The 16,639-nt window shown below is 38.1% G+C and overlaps 2 protein-coding genes across 2 annotated transcripts; both read right to left on the bottom strand.

The window, feature by feature from the left end:
• Positions 1-1,343: 1,343 nt before the first annotated feature.
• On the bottom strand, positions 1,344-2,093 carry QC763_511665 (uncharacterized protein; the record flags this gene model as incomplete). The annotated part of the gene is made up of 2 exons (XM_062913723.1): positions 1,344-1,994; positions 2,046-2,093. The coding sequence occupies 2 exons, from the start codon at positions 2,091-2,093 to the stop codon at positions 1,344-1,346; spliced, it is 699 nt and encodes a 232-aa protein (XP_062767536.1).
• Positions 2,094-2,233: 140 nt separating this feature from the next.
• On the bottom strand, positions 2,234-3,194 carry QC763_0058690 (uncharacterized protein; the record flags this gene model as incomplete). The annotated part of the gene is given in 3 exon segments (XM_062905822.1): positions 2,234-2,708; positions 2,755-2,803; positions 2,819-3,194. 3 exon segments carry the CDS (start codon positions 3,192-3,194, stop codon positions 2,234-2,236), a joined length of 900 nt encoding a protein of 299 aa, XP_062767535.1.
• Between the last annotated feature and the right edge of the window lie 13,445 nt (positions 3,195-16,639).

The following is a 16,639-nucleotide window of genomic DNA, read 5'->3' as shown; positions in this document are numbered from 1 at the left end:
CTGCCTAAGCTAGAGTTAAAAGCAGCTTAATATATCCAAGCCAGAATTAGTTTCTAAATTCGTTTAATTTAAGCAAATTATTTCCCTTTAAATATTATTTATCCCGGTTTACCGAAACTTTAGATAGTTTCTAACTTAATTAGGCATATGAGATTGCATTTTTACGTTAGTTTATACTCACCTTTCACCTTATGGAGCCGCCAGCCATCGAATGCTACCTTTTGAGTGGGTCTGTTTGTGTAATAACCTGCACCAGGAATGGATACAGACTGCAAGGCAGTACGCCGAAGGTAAATATGACAGGATGATCGAAGATTGTGACAAGCGTCTTAGACACGGGTTCACTGTCAACAATAGGTTATTCTAACAAAGAGCTACTAAGAGTAGATTGTAGACAAATGAACTTGAATTGCTTGTATGAGGAATCAGATTCCTCGACACGGGGAGCGCCCGGCGCTCCCCCCTATTTATGTGAAGCTATCTACATATGTTTCTGAAGTATCCTTGTACCTTGCTCAGTGTGCTTGTATTGCTTGCTTTTGGCCGCGGCCAACAGACTATAGCCACCGCTAACAGACTATGGCCACCGCTAACAGACCTTTCTTTTTGATAGGCACCACCTAGTGGTTCCTGTACAGGGGTATTACGCTTAGGGCGTAACAGCAATCCTAAAGTATTAGAAGGGAGCTATTATATCAATGAGTTTCCACTAAATTTGGGCAATTGTGTACCTGATAGCCGCGTATTTCTTTCTCATTCAAACTAAAACAATACCTCTACGGGCTGTGTGCGGATGCAAAGGGTCTGAGGGAGTGGGTGGCGAGGAAGAGGACGTTGGTGGAGCACTCGGCCGGATGGCCGCCCACAGCTTCGCCGTCACCAGGCCGGAAAGGTGAGTTCTGGACTGTTAGATGAGTGGGATTACTGGGAGCGCCTAAGCAATCTTGAAGCTACTACGGCGCAGTACGTGAGGGGATGCCTTGCATATAAGATAACGTGGAGGGACGGCATGCTCTTACAGGGCGGGGCAACTGCCCTTGCGGTGTAAGATCAATAATAATAATAATAATAATAATAATTCGACAGCGTTAGGAATCAGGAGGGAGCATTACGGCAGGCGCAGGGGGGGAAGCGGGTAGGTTTCAGACGGCAATTTTACTCTCTGGCGGGTTCAAAGAGATTCTTTCGTCACAGTTTGTCGCAGTTTCGCAGTCGAGACTCCGCACTTGCAAACATTTATAAACAAAACAAGGACCGAAATTCCGCCTCCTGTGCCTGGCTTCCCGTCCCCCAATCGTGTCTTTCAAGGTCTCCAACTCATGCTTATTTTTTCGCCCCAAACTTTAACCATGGGGGCGAGTCCAGGCAGGGCCAACCCGGGCTTGCTGGCGCTCCAAATGCACGCGCCTCATCTTCAAGCCTCTCATTATAGAACCAACATTGTCGCGATTGGGACTTTCCTCCCAACTCCTTGTGCTTCCGAGTTTCACCTGCTCAAAGTCAAAGACCATCAATCGCCCGTCATTCCGCATCATGAAGTTGTCCAACTTCGCATCGGTGTAGTGGACTCCATATGATGTCAGAGCACCAAGAGCCTCCTCAAACTGCTTTTGCAAAACTTGTTCGGGGAGATAGCGCCAAAGGTGGGTTAGGGTCTCTCCCTCGATGAGGGACAGAACCAATGCTGGGGATCCATCATACACAGCTTCGCCATAGAAATACGGCACGATGGTTCCCTGAATCGGCTTCAAGACGTCGTAGACTTGTTTTTCTGTTTCGAACTCTGCTTCCCAGCCGGCCTTTCGCTTCTTAAGGATAACTGTCGCTGGTAAAAACCACTCGGGCCAACGTGCTCTTGCCCAGGGGCAAAGACAGGCGAACCGTTGGATCAGCGCAATGAGCAAGGGCGGTCGTTTAAGCTCCAGGCGGTACACCGTCTCTAGCAACAACTCGGCCTTTTCAGCAACGATAAGCCGGTTACCGAGACGAAATTCCTGCTAGTGTTAACGCCAATAGTGATGGAGACCTACAGGAGCTTAGCTTACCAAAGGGAGCTTATCATTTTGCAGCAGTAGCTCGTCATCCGTATACATGATCAACAAAAAAAATAGGCGATTGGAATGGTGAGAAACCTTCAACGCTTAGATTTGGAGGAAAATCTATGAGGGGCAGCAAATGAAATTTATAGCTGACTCAGACCCCCGCCCGCCAGTCCTGCAAGTAGCCGACACAATCACTGCAAACAATTCCCAGTGTCATACACCAACCCCCCATCCGGATAGTTACCATTATCATCCGCCCAAATCCAATACCCACCCGTCCCTAATCTGAAAAACTGGCGTTTCCATCCATTTGGATGGCCATACTGGTAACGACCAGGAGCCACCTCCCACAATGGCTTTCCTGACCACCACTCGTATGTACGAGGTATTCCGTCAACAGCAACGGTCACCGTCTTTCTTTTCGAACCCTGCTGAGTTGCCAACATCGCCGAAAGACGCATCCAGCCTCTCCATGCCAATCGGTAGAGTGCGTATTGGATGGTGCATTGTTCCTGGGAGAGTTGCCCCCTGGGTATGATGCAGATATCGACGTGGCAGTTCTCATCCTGTATCTGATCCTTGCTCGCAGCTCTGAATTGCAGAATGACGAGGTGGAATGAATCGAAGACGAAGACTTGAGGGCACTTGTAACGATGCGCATATCTACCTCTCCGATAAGCTTCAAGAAGTTAACCAGACACATGTTACTTACCCTCTCATCTCTCTTTGGAGTCTCTTCGTCATATCGCCTGGGTTGTCCACCCACCCCCGCTGACTTGGTGCCCACTCGCTTGGTATGATAACATACGGCTGCTTGTGCTCTCCTATCATGGCGGCTCTCTCAAGCAGGGGGTTCAGTCCTGGCCACGTGAGCTGATAGTCAACTGTCACTGATGTGTTTGTCGGTCCAGTCGGCCCACAGAGCGATCTAGGCCAAAGAAACGGCCCATGGGAAAACGCTAGACGGAACGGTTCAAAATTCTGGTCGAAGTCACGGGTCACGTCGCCTTCGCTTAGAATTTCTTGGTGAAGGAGATTCAGAGAATGAGCGGGGTTCTGTAGACCAATGTCGTCAGCCTCCGAGGGCAGTTGCTGATCGTGATTATTGCCATAGCTGAGGCCAGGGCCTAGAAACTTGTCGATGGATCCCATAGTTCCCTCGTAAAAGGTTACATGTCGCGGATGCAGCATACGATAGCCGTCGGCCCAAACCTTACGGCTTACACTGGGTCGCGGGTCCGCAGTCAAGGAAGGTGTATCGTAGAAGGCATGAATCAGACTTCCCACAGTGGAGCTCATCTTGAGTGTGGATGGCGTGGATTGTAAATTGAGTCAAAGGGGCGGAGGCGAAATAATGAAGGTAGCTGTGCTTTGAAAAGGGGTAGAAATATCATGAAAGCAAGCCCTTTTATATACCTCCTGAGAGAGAACCATAACTTGCTTCAGGAGAAAACCTCCGGTAACGTATCCTCTTGGCTACAGCTCATTACTCTCAACAAAGTGGAAGACTTAACAAAAGATTGGCTTCATGCGAATTAGCTAAGTACCTCTTACGGTAATATATAAGTCCCAGGCGGGCGCATCAGTAAACAAGCGAAACGGATAGGGCGCCTTGTCGCTAAGTTTGAGGAATGGCCGCTTAGACCCCGCTCACGTCCAGATAGGTGCAAGCGGTAAGGCTCAACCCCATTAGCGGCAAGCACAGCGGAGGGTATCAATATTCCCAACCACACGTTGTCTCGGGTTTATGCAAGTACATCCTCTAATGGGCGAGATTTTGAGTCACAAACAGGGTGGACGAGATCCGACGGGCGGGCGAAGTGAGATTAAATGCGACGACCAACAAGGTAGGGAAAATTCTCGCTTACCACGACGGTGACACTTTTCCCGGTTCAATGCAGAGCCCCTCCATTCAGGCAACAGGATGTGGGCAGCTTTTTCAATTGGCTGACATAGGCTGTATGCGAGGCAGCTGGCTGCGAGAAGAGGGCTGCAGATTTGATGGCTGTCGATGCAACAATCAATCTATACTGGGCGGCCTTCACCAATTGAACTAGCCGCTGCACCGTTGCGCTTATGCATCAGGATGTACTTGTGTGAACGGCAAGGCTGCCGAAACAATACTCCTGCCTGTGGGATTTATGCATTAGCGTGGGCCGCATGTCGATCTAACTTGAGTATCCATAGCCGCCAAAAAGGGATGCAGTGTGATAAGGGCTGTAATATCAGGGCTTGGAACTCATGGTTCAATTCAGGCTAATAATCTTTAATGGCCTCGAAGAGCGTGATACTGAAAGATGAAGAAGGAAAGTACAGTTTTGGTGATCCTGAACGCGTATTTTATCCTCCCTTGCCTGGCCCGTGCCCTTATTGGCCTCAGGCTGCTGCTAAGTCCGTTAATATTATATAGGGCCAGTGGGCTTCCTTTGATAACCGCTATGCCTTCTGATTGTCTGCCTCACTTTAACGACTGGCTTACAACGTGCAGTTACCCCTCCTTGCGGTAGTATCGACAGTGTTGTTGGTGGTGGTTGTAGGTGGTTGGCTTTTGCCGTGTGATACTATCTCCCCCCTTCTTATGCTCGCCTACGAGCTTGATAATGGCTTTAGGCCTCCATTTTTCGGTCCTTAAGCTTATCGGGGTATTGCGCGTAGAAGGCTTGTAAAGCCGCCTTAGCTCCGTTGCTATAGAAGTAATCGAAGGGTTCTTACGTCTAGTATTTCCTTTAAGGCAAACCTTTCTACTTAACTAAATATTTAACTTTTTTACTTATTAAGGTCGAATCTATTACCTCTTTGTCACAGACTAACTATATAGTAAGGCAGGATGGAGACTGCAGCCGGCCGTGGTGGCCAATTAGGTGGAAGGAAACGACGGACCTGCAGGACAGTGGGGCGCTTACTCTTAGCAGAAGTGAGCCGGCTCACCTAGCTCACTGGTGAGCGTGGTGAGCGAGGTACGGAGGTACCTGGAGGATAGAGGTCTATATATATGGAGGAACTGGCTAGTGTAGATAGATAGTTCCGTAATATATAATATAAATTATAATCGTTAGTATTAAACTATTATAATTAAGATAAGCTATTATTATATATTATTTAGCTATACTAAATTAAAATTATTTAAAAGTACCTTTAACTAATATCCCTTTTAGAGGTTCTAGATAAGGGTTCGTTACACGTTATATACTTACTTTAACTTTATTACGGATAGTTAAAGGCGTCTTTTTACTACTATAGCTAAACCTAAAAACGTTTAAATAAGAGGCGTCTTGCCTAGCCTAGGCGCCGAGGGACCTTCCGCTAGACCTATACCCTTTACCGTAAAGTAGGTTATTAAACGTTTTAAGGAACTTAAGGATAAAATTTAGTAAACCCGGGATTAGATTTTTATTATTTTAACTATATCTAAATTAATTATTAAGTTCCTAATACCGGAGCGCTATAGAGGAAAGAAAGTAAAGCTTAAAAGGTTTTTAATTTAACTTAAAACCTATTTTCGTTAATACTAAAATTAGTTTATTAACGAAAAGTCGAAAGTAATTTTCGCGGCTATTAGGCTTAAAGATAGGACTGTCGTATAGTTCGAGCCTATCTTCGACGACTATTATAAATAAAAGCCGGAAAACTAGAAAAAGATTATTATAAAATACTTCGAGAGTTACCGTACTTTTAAAGTTAAGCTTAAGGAGGTATTTAAGGAGTATAATAAAGTAAGGCGCGCGTAGGGAAGGCTTTTAAGCTTACGTTAAACGCGTTTAGCGGCTAACTACGTAGCTTAATTTAAAATTAATAACTTACGTAATACTATTAATAATAAAGGATTAATATAGCTCTTTTACTATTGCCTTAAAAAAGAAGTAAAGGATAAGTTATATAAAGAAATAAGGCTCGATGTTATTAATAAATATATTACTATAATTATATAAATTAATAATCGGTAATTTAAACGGTATACAGAGAAGAAAAACTACGGTAGGGGTATTTATAATAATAGTTATAAAGGATACTTTAATAATAACCGTTTTAACGATAAACGTAAATAAAAATATTTTAATATTAGTTACGCTGGTATTATATATTTAAGACCGATAGACGTCGATACTATATAGTAGTAAAGGCCGTAAAGCTAAGGTTAGGGTAGAAATAACCTTAAATATTTTAATTACGGTAAAGTAAAATACTTTAAGAAGGACTATAGAGCACTTAAACGGCTTAAATAAAAAAAGGAGATTATATTAATTACTATATCGAAAGGACCGAAGGTTATAAAGGTAATAGCTATCGGGTATTAATAAAGCGGAGCGGTAAGCTTTAAAGAAGACTCTAATTAATACGCTAGATAGGAAAATATAAAGTTTTAAAAAGTAAAAGAAGTATTAAAAAGGTTAAAGGCGAAATATAAAAAAGAAATCTTTAAATATAAATATTATAGGATTAATTAATATAGATCGTTATAAAAGTTATTACGGAGGTTACTAAAGATAAGAATCTTATATAAAGACTTACTAGGTAAACGATATTAAAAAATTAATATAGTAAATACGGAATTACTATTTTATAAGATATATTATAGCTTATAAAGCTTTTATATAAGAGCTAAAAAAAATATTAAAAAAGTAAGAAAGTCGTTAGTATTAGGATCGTAAAGTAATTAAGAAATATATTACTATCTATATAATATATATTTTATAAGGGGAATACGGTATAACTTTATCCTAAATATCCGGAATATCGGAAAGTATTTTAATTTTAATATATTATATATAGATATATATAGTACTATTAAAGTAAGTCGCTATACGGCTATTAGTCGGTACGTAAAGTAAGTAAGGAAAGTAAACTATAGTTAATTAAAAGGACTATAGCCCGATAGGAAAAGACCTAATAGAAAAATCTAACCGATTACGTTTTATAAAAGATTTAGGATTTAATAAAATTAAAGGATAGCCTTTAAGTTATATAAATTATACCGAAATATATAAAGTATTATATTAAATATATAAATAATTAAAATATAAACGATAATATACGCTTATAAGAGGAAATAATATTAAGATAGTACCTAAACTTAAATTATATTATTTATTTACGGGAAAAGGTTAAGTAATATTATTAAACTAAAATACTTAAAATTAAGTAAAAAAACCGTTATCGAATATAAATATAAAAGAATATTAAAAATAGAAAATAAGAGAAAATTAAGCGAGTATAGTTAAAAGACTTTATATTATTAAATAATCTGGAGTAGGAAAACGCATTTAAACGATACAACCGTTTAGAAAACGACTCGCGGCCTTTCGCGGAAGCCGTTAACCTTTAATAGATTATAAATAATATTTTTAAAGGTATTAGCGTAAAGCGAAAGTATAAGATAACGATCCGGCGCTCGTTAATAAAGTTATTACTATATAGGGAAAAAGTAAAAAAAAAAATATTTTTAGATTATTATACAATAAAAGGATTTTTAGGTAATAATATTAATAAACAGTAATATAGAAACGAATTTAATTTCGCTATAGTTTATATACTAGGCCCGTATACTATACAAGAAAAAAAAATAGATCGTTATATAAGGACTATTTTTTATATAAAATATTTATAAGGAAATACTACCTTTAAATAAATAAAAAGACCCGGCTCCGGCTTATAGCTAAATAGCTATAAAATAGAGCTAGAAGAACCTCGGCAAAAATCAAACCCGCGCCTTCGACGTAATAGCCGATATACTATACACTATACTATAAGGTTAGAAAGTATAAGGAAAGTAAGATATAAGTAGTGCTACGTGCCTTAAGTACTTCGAAAAGTAAAAAGCGCGTTATTAGCGGTATCTAGCGCGGTAAGGAAAGAACGACTAGCCGCGCCCGGATTCAAGGAAAGGTTAAGCAGCTAATTAAGGCCAGTAGAGGAGTTAAAGGCTATATTAGGATTTAAGGAAACGACTTTAACCGCCTTCTAATCTACTACTCTAAAGGCACCTATTAATTAAACCTAGCTAATAAAATACTACTTTTAAGAAAGGTCTATAGGAAATAATATACCGTCGGCTTTATTTAAAGATATTAGCTACGAAGTCCTAATAGGCCTATAATATAGAGCCTATATAAGGTTGCTGTAAAAATACAGCAGTGCGCAAACGGAAGCGGGAGGATACGACGGCAGTGCCGAAAGAAGGTAAAGCACTATAATACAGTAAGGTATAAGGAATAAAATAGCCTTTATTGCCTTTAGCCTTAGCCTATTAGCCTTAGGCCGTAACCTTAAACTTTGTCCCTTAAGGAGAGAAAAAAAAAAACTATTTTACAAGAGAGAGGAGAGGTCTATATATAGGCCTTCGTAGGCCTACTGTGGGTCCTATAGGCCCCGGAAGCCCCTATACTACTTAAAGTATTTAGTGGGCTTAAGTGGGTCTAGTGTAGACCCACGGAAATCTATAGAACCTTAGGCAGCAAAGGTGCCCTGTAAATCACGCTATTGTAGCAACTTACTACGTAAGCTTATAGCCACTTTAAAAGGTTTTAGTATCTATTAACTAGGCTTTGGGCTATAGTAGCTAAAAGGTTTCCTTACTGCTTACAGTAGTACTGCCTACTATAATATTAATCTGTAGGGCAGTAAGTAGGGCACTTAGTAATACTTATACGTTAACACCCCTTCTGTGGGAGTGCTAGGTGCCTACTTACTAGGCCGTAAGGCCTTTATAAGCACTAAGCTTTTAGTAGTTCATTAGCTCTAAAAAGCGCTGGAACTTAGAGGCTAGTAGGGCCTTAGTTAGGCTATCGGCTACTATATCCTCTATAAGCACGAAGGATATAGTAATATTCCTTTCTATAACGCTCTTCCTAACGCCTTGGAATTTAAAGAGCGTGTGCTTAGTACGGTTATAATGCCTTAGGTTGTGGGCTATCTCTATAGCGCCTTAGTTATCGTACTTTAGAGAGGTAGGGCTCTGTAAAGAGCGCTGAATTTCACTGTATAGCCCTCTAAGCTACAGGGCTTCACGGTTGCCTTCGATTAAGGCCGTATATTCGGCCTCGAGGGTGCTATAGGTAACTATAGGCGCTTGTTTAGATTTCCAGCTTATAGGGCCACTTCCTACTAAAAATAAGTAGCCGTAAGTGGACCGAGCAGTGGTTTTGCAGCTAGCGAAATCGCTATCGGTATAGCCTATAGGCCTAATACTACCTATACCTCCTAACTATATAGCTAAGTCCATCGTACTATATAGGTAGCTTAGCAGCTTTTTAGCTACTTTTAGGTAGGCTACCTTCCGTGCTTGTAAGTGCCTTGAGAGCCACTGGACGGCGTAGGTAATATTAGCCCGGGTTTGGGTTATGGGGTAGGTAGTAGTGCCTAGTAGGCTCTAGTATAGCTTAGTTTCGGCTTTATTTAGTGGATTAGAGGGAGTTTCGGGGCCTATAAGGCCTGGAGAGAGCGGTAAGGTAGGTACGTAAGTGCTAACCTTAAAGTACTTAATAGCCTCTTAGATATAAGCTTTTTGGTGGAGCCAAAGTAGCCTTTTAGGCCTATTTCTTTCAATTTGGACCCTTAGAAAGAACTTGGCAGGGCCTAAGTCCTTTATATCGTAGGCCTAAGCTAACTGTAGCTTTAGGGCCTAAATGGCAGTTATAGAGGGTCTAATTAGTAGGCAGTCGTCGACGTGGCTTACTATAAAGATACCTTTGAGAGGGTTATAGTAAGTGGCCGAGTCCGAAATTAGTAGGCTATAGCCCAGAGATTTAGCTAATGCCGTAACCTTTTTCTGCCACAGGTAAGGGGCTTATTTTAGGCCGTATAAAGACTTTTTTAGCACTATAACTTAGTTTTTTAAAGGGTCCTAGCAATACTGTTTTAGAAGGTCTATCGCGGTTTAGCTGCTAAGGCTATATTCGTATAGGCCTTCAGGGACTTCCATATATATATCGGAGTCCACGCTAGCGTTAAGAAAGGCCCTAACGAAATCGATTTACTTAATTTCTAAGTTTTCTTCGGCTACAATAGCTAGTAAAACCCTCTAGGTAGGTGGTGCTGTAGTGGCTGCAAAGGTCTCGGTAAAATCGGTTCCGGGTACCTATTGGAAGCCTCTAACTATTAGCCGGGCCTTAAATTTAGTAATTTGGCCCTGTGGGTCTTTTTTAGCCTTATAGACCCAACGGCTAGTAATAGGCTTTTTTGGGGCCTGTGAGCGGTTAATGAAGTAAAAGGTTTTAGAATTTAGTAGCTGCTATAGCTCACTAAAGGAGGCCTGTAGCTACTGGTCCTTTAGTGGGTGCTTTAAGGCCTGTTTAAAGGTCCTAGGTTCTGTGCCGATAGAAGCAGTGCTATAAGTAACGGCCGCGGCGGCCTGGTTAATAAAGTAGTTTACTATAGCTATAGTATCTATAGTATCGTTATTTATTACTTTAAATTCCTCCTTCTGTAATTTAGTAGCTTACGGAAGCTATATTTCGATATTGGTAGGCCTAGGAGGTACTATTGCAGTAGGCCCCCCTTCTGTAATTACAGAGGGTTCCCCTTTTAAAGGCTCGATATCTTCTAGTTCTAGAAGCCTTAATTGCGATATAGAGGCTATAGGCCCTTCTAAATAAGGCTTATAATCTTTATATAGTTCAACGAACGGCGTTTAGATTACTTGCCGGTAGCCTAGCTATACTAAGTAAGTATTATTACCTAATACAGCTAGAAGCTTACCTTTAATAGCTTTAGGCTCTAGCTTCTTTACAGTAATACGCTTTTCAGGCGGTATAAGTACTAGGACTTCAGCGCCTATAGCCCTATAAAATCCGAGGTTAGGGACGTAAGGGGCCTATAAGGGTATTAATTCGTCGAGGAATAGCTAGTGGGGCGTAAATTCCTTAGTGGAAGTGGCTATACGGTTAATAATATCTATAATAGAGCTAATTACGTAGTACCAGAAGGTAAGTGGTAGGCTAGAGGCTACTATAGTAGCTCGTAAACGCTTTAAAATTACCCGAATAAAGCGCTCGGCTAGGCCGTTTTGGTAGTAAGCGTATAGGCTAGACTTACTAAAAGTTATACCTTTTTCAGTAAGGTAGGGCAGTAGCCTTCGAATTTCCTTGCTTCCGTCGTAGTGGAACTGTGCCGGGTATCGCTTATAGGTATTATATAGGCTCTCGATAGCGGAACGAGCTTCTGTAGCGACTTCGTCCTTAGTTTTTAAGAGCTTAATAAGCCTGTACCGGGTCTTACGGTCCACTAAAATAAGCCCGTAAGGCCTGCTATTTAGTGGGGTAGGTCGAATTATAAAAATATCCTTTTCTATTCGACTCAGCATATACGGTAGGTCCGTTACAGGCCGTTTGGAGGGCTTACGCAGTATTTTAGCTGCGTCACAGCTTTTACAGGTTAGATCTGTAGGCTGTACCTTCTGTAAGTTAGGTATGCCTTTAGTAATTAAGGCAGTTTTTTTTAGAAGGTCTAGGCCTATATAGCTTAGTCGAATATGCTAGAGTCTAGCAGCCTGAATTAACGCTTAGTTACGTTAATAAGGCGAATGCCCTGTACGACGAGGGATAGGCGCTGTGGTGGGCGCTGTGGCGGGCGCTGTGGCCGGCGCTGTGGCCGGCGCCGTAGTAAGCGCTGTAGTAGGCGCTATGGCGGGCGCTGTGGCGGGCGCTGTGGCCGGCGCCGTGGTAAGCGCTGTAGTAGGCGCTATAGCGGGCACTGTGGCAGGCGCTGTGGCCGGCGCTGTGGCTGGCGCTATGGTAGGCGCTATGGTGGCCGATTTAGTATCTAAATTACTGTCTTTAGTACTATAGCACCAAATAGAGCTATATGCTTATAGCGTTAAAGGCTCTATTTTAGCTAGAACCGTAGTTTTAGTAGTAAAAAAGAACCTATTTTTTTTGAAGTTAAGGAGGGCCAATAGCTTTCTAGAAGCCGAATATAGGCGGTCCTTAAGAAAGGTCCTACCGGAGGCGTAGAGCCTATAACTACTAACTATATTCAGTGGAAAATCCGGAATATAGAGGGTCTCTTTAAGGGCTACAGTAGTATATACCGCTTTTTTACCCTTAAAACCACTAAAGAATTTAACTTTTATAATGCCTTTACCTTATAGCTTAACTGGGCTACCGCCTATACTAACATAGCTTAGGGAAAAGAATAACTGTAGGTTAGTAAATAAGGCTTTATTATTACAGATATGCACTATAAAGCCTATATTGTTACAGTTAAACTAACAGCGGGCCACGCTATATATAAAACGCGAGGCGCCCAGCTAATTATTAAAGAAGTTAGGGGACGGCTAATTAGGCATAGACAGAAGTACTACGGTGCTAAGGCTCACGAGCAGTCTGCAGAATGCAAAATGCTAGGGGTAATTAGAGGTATAGCACGATAAGTATATTATAAGATATAATATGCTAGAAGTAATTAAGGCTATAGTAAGGCAAGCACCTTAGAGTTCCAAGGTCTATATATACGGAGGAACTAGCTAGCGTAAATAAATAATTCCGTAATATATAATTTAAATTATATTTATAGTATCTAATATTTATATCGAGATATCTTATTATATATTATTTAGCTATACCGAATTAAGATTATTTAGAAGTGCTTTTAACCGATATTCCTTTTAGAGGTTTTAAATAAAGGTTCGTTATACGTTATATACTTACTTTAACTTTATTATAGATAAGTTAAAGGCGTTTTTTTACTATTATAGCCGGACCTAAAAACGTTTAAATAAAAGGCGTCCTGCCTAGCCTAAGCGCCGAAAAACCTTCCGCTAAACCTATACCCTTTACCGCAAAGCAGGTTATTAAGCGTCTTAAAGAGCTCGAGGACGAGGCTTAATAAACCCGGAAGTAGATTTTCGCTATTTCGGTTATATTTAAATCGACTATTAAACTTTTAGTACTAAAGTACTATAAAGGAAAAAAGGTAAAGCTTAAAAGGTTTTTAATTTAGCTTAAAATTTATTTTCGTTAATATTTAAATTAATTTATTAACGAAAAGTCAAAGGTAATCTTCGTAGCCACTAGGCTTAAGAATAGGGCTCTCGTATAGTTCGAACCTATCTTTAACGATTACTACGAACAGGAGCTAGAGGATTAAAAGAAAATTACCGTAGAATACTTCGAAAGCTACCGTACCTTTAAGGCTAAACTTAAAAAAATATTTAAGAAATACGATAAAGCAAAGCGCGTATAGGGTAAACTCTTAAGTTTACGTTAAACGCGCTTGGTAGCTAACTATACGGCTTAATTTAAAATCGATAGCCTATATAACGCTATTAACGATAAAAAGTTAATATAGCTCTTTTACTATAGCCTTAAAAATAAAGTAAAAAATAAATTATATAAAAAGATAAGGCCCGATACTATCGATAAGTATATTACTATAGCTATACGGATCGATAATCGGCAATTCGAGTATCGTATAGAAAAGAAAAGAGGTAACGGCAAAGGTAGCTACGGTAATAGCTATAGGAAATACTTTAACGGTAACCGCTTTAACGATAGGTATAAGCGGAAATACTTTAATACTAACTACTTCGGTATTATATATTCGGGACCGATAAACGTTAATACTATATAATAATAAAGGCCGTAAGGCCGAAGCTAAAGTAAAAATAACTTTAAATATTTTAACTACGGTAAAGTAGGATATTTTAAAAAGGATTATAAGGTACTTAAACGGTTTAAATAAAAAAAAGAGATTACATTTATTACTATATCGAAGGGACTAAAGGTTATAAAGGTAGTAACTATCGGGTATTAATAAAGCGGAGCGGTAAGCTCCGAGGAAAACTCTAACTAATATACTAAATAGAAAGATATAGAGTTTTAAGAAGTAAAAGAAATATTAGAAAAACTAAAGGCGGAGTACGAAGAAAGGGATTTTTAAATATAAACCTTACGGGATTAAATAATATAAATTATTACGGAAGTTACTATAGAAGTCGCTAAAGGTAAAAGTCTTGCGTAAAGACTTATTAGGTAAACGATATTAAAAAAGTAATATAGTAAGTACGGAATTACTATTTTATAAAATATATTATAGCCTATAAAGCTTTTATATAAAAGCTAAAAAAAGTATTAAAAAAGTAGGAAGGTCGTTAATATCGAAATCGCGAAGTTATTAAAGAATATACTAATACCTATATAATATATACCCTATAAAGGAAATACGGTATAGCTTTATCCTAAATATCCGGAGTATTAAAGAGTACTTTAGTTTTAATATATTATATACGGATATATAGAGTATTATTAAAGTAAGTCGCTATACGGCTATTAGCCGGTACGTAAAGTAGGTAAGGAAAGTAAGCTATAGCTAGTTAAAAGGACTATAGCCCGGTAGGAAAAGGCTTAATAGGAGGACCTAAACGACTATATTTTATAGAAAGTTTAGGACCCGATTAAATTAAAGGATAGCCTTTAGGTTATATAAATTATATTAAAATATACGAAATATTATATTAAATATATAAACGGTTAAAATATAAACGATAATATACGCTCGTAGGAAAAAGTAGTATTAAAATAATATTTAAGCTTAAATTACGTTATATATTTACGGGAGAAAGTTAAGCGATATTATTAAACTAAAATACTTAAGACTAAGTAAAAGAACCGCTATCGGGTATAGATATAAAAGAATATTAAAAACGGAAGATAGGAGGAAGCTAGGCGGGTATAGTTAAAAGACTTTATATTATTAATTAATCCGAAGTAAAAGAACGCTTTTAAACGATATAACTATTTAGGAAATAACTCGCGGTTTTTCGCGGGGGCCGTTAACCTTTAACGGACTATGAACGGTATTTTCGAAAGTATTAGCGTAAGGCGAAGGTATAGAATAACGATCCGGCGTTCGTTAATAAAGTCGTTACCGTATAAGGAAAAAGTAAGAAAAATAAATGCTTTTAGGTTACTATACGATAGAGGGATCTCTAAGTAGTAGTATTAATAAACGGTAGTATAAAAACGAACCTAATTTTACTATAGTTCGTATATTAAGCCCGTATATTATAGAAGAAAAAGAAAGAATAGATCGTTATATAAAAACTATTTCCTATATAAAAGGTCTATAAGGAGACATTACTTTTAAATATTATAATTAAAGGAAAAATAATATTAATTATATTCGATATTATAAATATAGGACCTTCGAAAAATATAATTTTAGGATAACTATAGTATAAAAACTATAACCTAAATATCGATTAAAGAGATAGTAGTTACTTACGACTAAAAGAGCTTTAAAAGTATCTAACTAACGATAGAAAATTAAAAGTACGTACGGAGTAAAGTGCAGGATAAGTACTTTCCACGGTATTACCGTAAAGAGTATAGAAAATAATAATATATTTTATCGATATAAATAGTAAAATCGAAGAAATAAGGTTAACGACGTTAGTAAAAATATCGGAGGTTAATAAATACGCTTATTATAATAACGTAAAGAAAGGTAAAAAAAAGGTAATACCGGTAGAATATTAAAGATACTTAGCCTTTACGGCTAAGTATTTAGAGGGGCTTCTAAAGCGAGGACCGTGGAACTACGAAATTAAATTAAAAGAAGGAACTAAGCTACGGCTATTTAAAATCTATTATATTAACGATAAATAAAATAAAAAGCTATAGAAATACTTAAACGAAAATCTAAAAAAAGGGTATATTAGGGAATCTATATTATTAGTAAAATATCCTATATTTTTCGTACCGAAGAAAGACGGTAATTTACGATTATATATAAATTACTGTTAATTAAATAACGAAACGGTAAAAAATAATTATTTACTACCGTTAATATTTAAGTTATAAAATTAATTAATAAAAGCGCGATACTTTATATATTTAAATATATTTATCGAGTATACCTATATACGGATTAAAAAAGGAAATAAATAGAAAATAGCGTTTCGTATACCCTATAGTTATTTCGAGTATTTCGTAATACTATTTAGGTTAATTAATACGTCCGCGACGTTTTAATCTTTTATTAATTATATAATACGGAAGTACTTTAATAAAATAGTAATATATTACCTTAATAACGTTTTTATTTATTTACGTACTTTAAAAAAGTATAAGTAGTATATATAAAAGATACTCGACGCGCTATACGGAGCCAGACTTTTAATTAATAGGGAAAAAAGCGAGTTTTATATATAAAAGATAATATATTTAAGATATTTAATATCGCTAAGTAAGGTTCGTATAAAACCTAGGAAAATCGTAATAGTTAAAGATTAGTTTACGCCGTAATTATAAATATATATTAAGGAATTTTTAGGGTTTATAAACTTCTATCGGATATTTATCCGGGGCTATATAAATATTGCGAGGCTATTTAATTATTTAATTAAAAAGGATATAGAGTTCCGGTAGGGGTAGAAAAAGGAGTAGGCCTTTTAAAAGCTAAAAAAGGCTATTTCGAAAGACCCGGTACTTAAATTACTAAACCCTAATTAATTATTTAAAGTCGAGGCGGATATATTAAACTATACGATCGGTAAATAATTAAGGTAGCGAAACGATAACGGTAAGCTATACCCGGTAACTTTCTTTTCGAAGAAACTTAAGGAAGTACGTTAAAACTACCCGATCTATAATAAAGAACTA

Source organism: Podospora pseudopauciseta, chromosome 3 (genome assembly GCF_035222475.1).
Source record: "Podospora pseudopauciseta strain CBS 411.78 chromosome 3, whole genome shotgun sequence".
NCBI lineage: Eukaryota > Fungi > Ascomycota > Sordariomycetes > Sordariales > Podosporaceae > Podospora > Podospora pseudopauciseta.
This window is presented reverse-complemented; position numbering and strand designations above follow the sequence as displayed.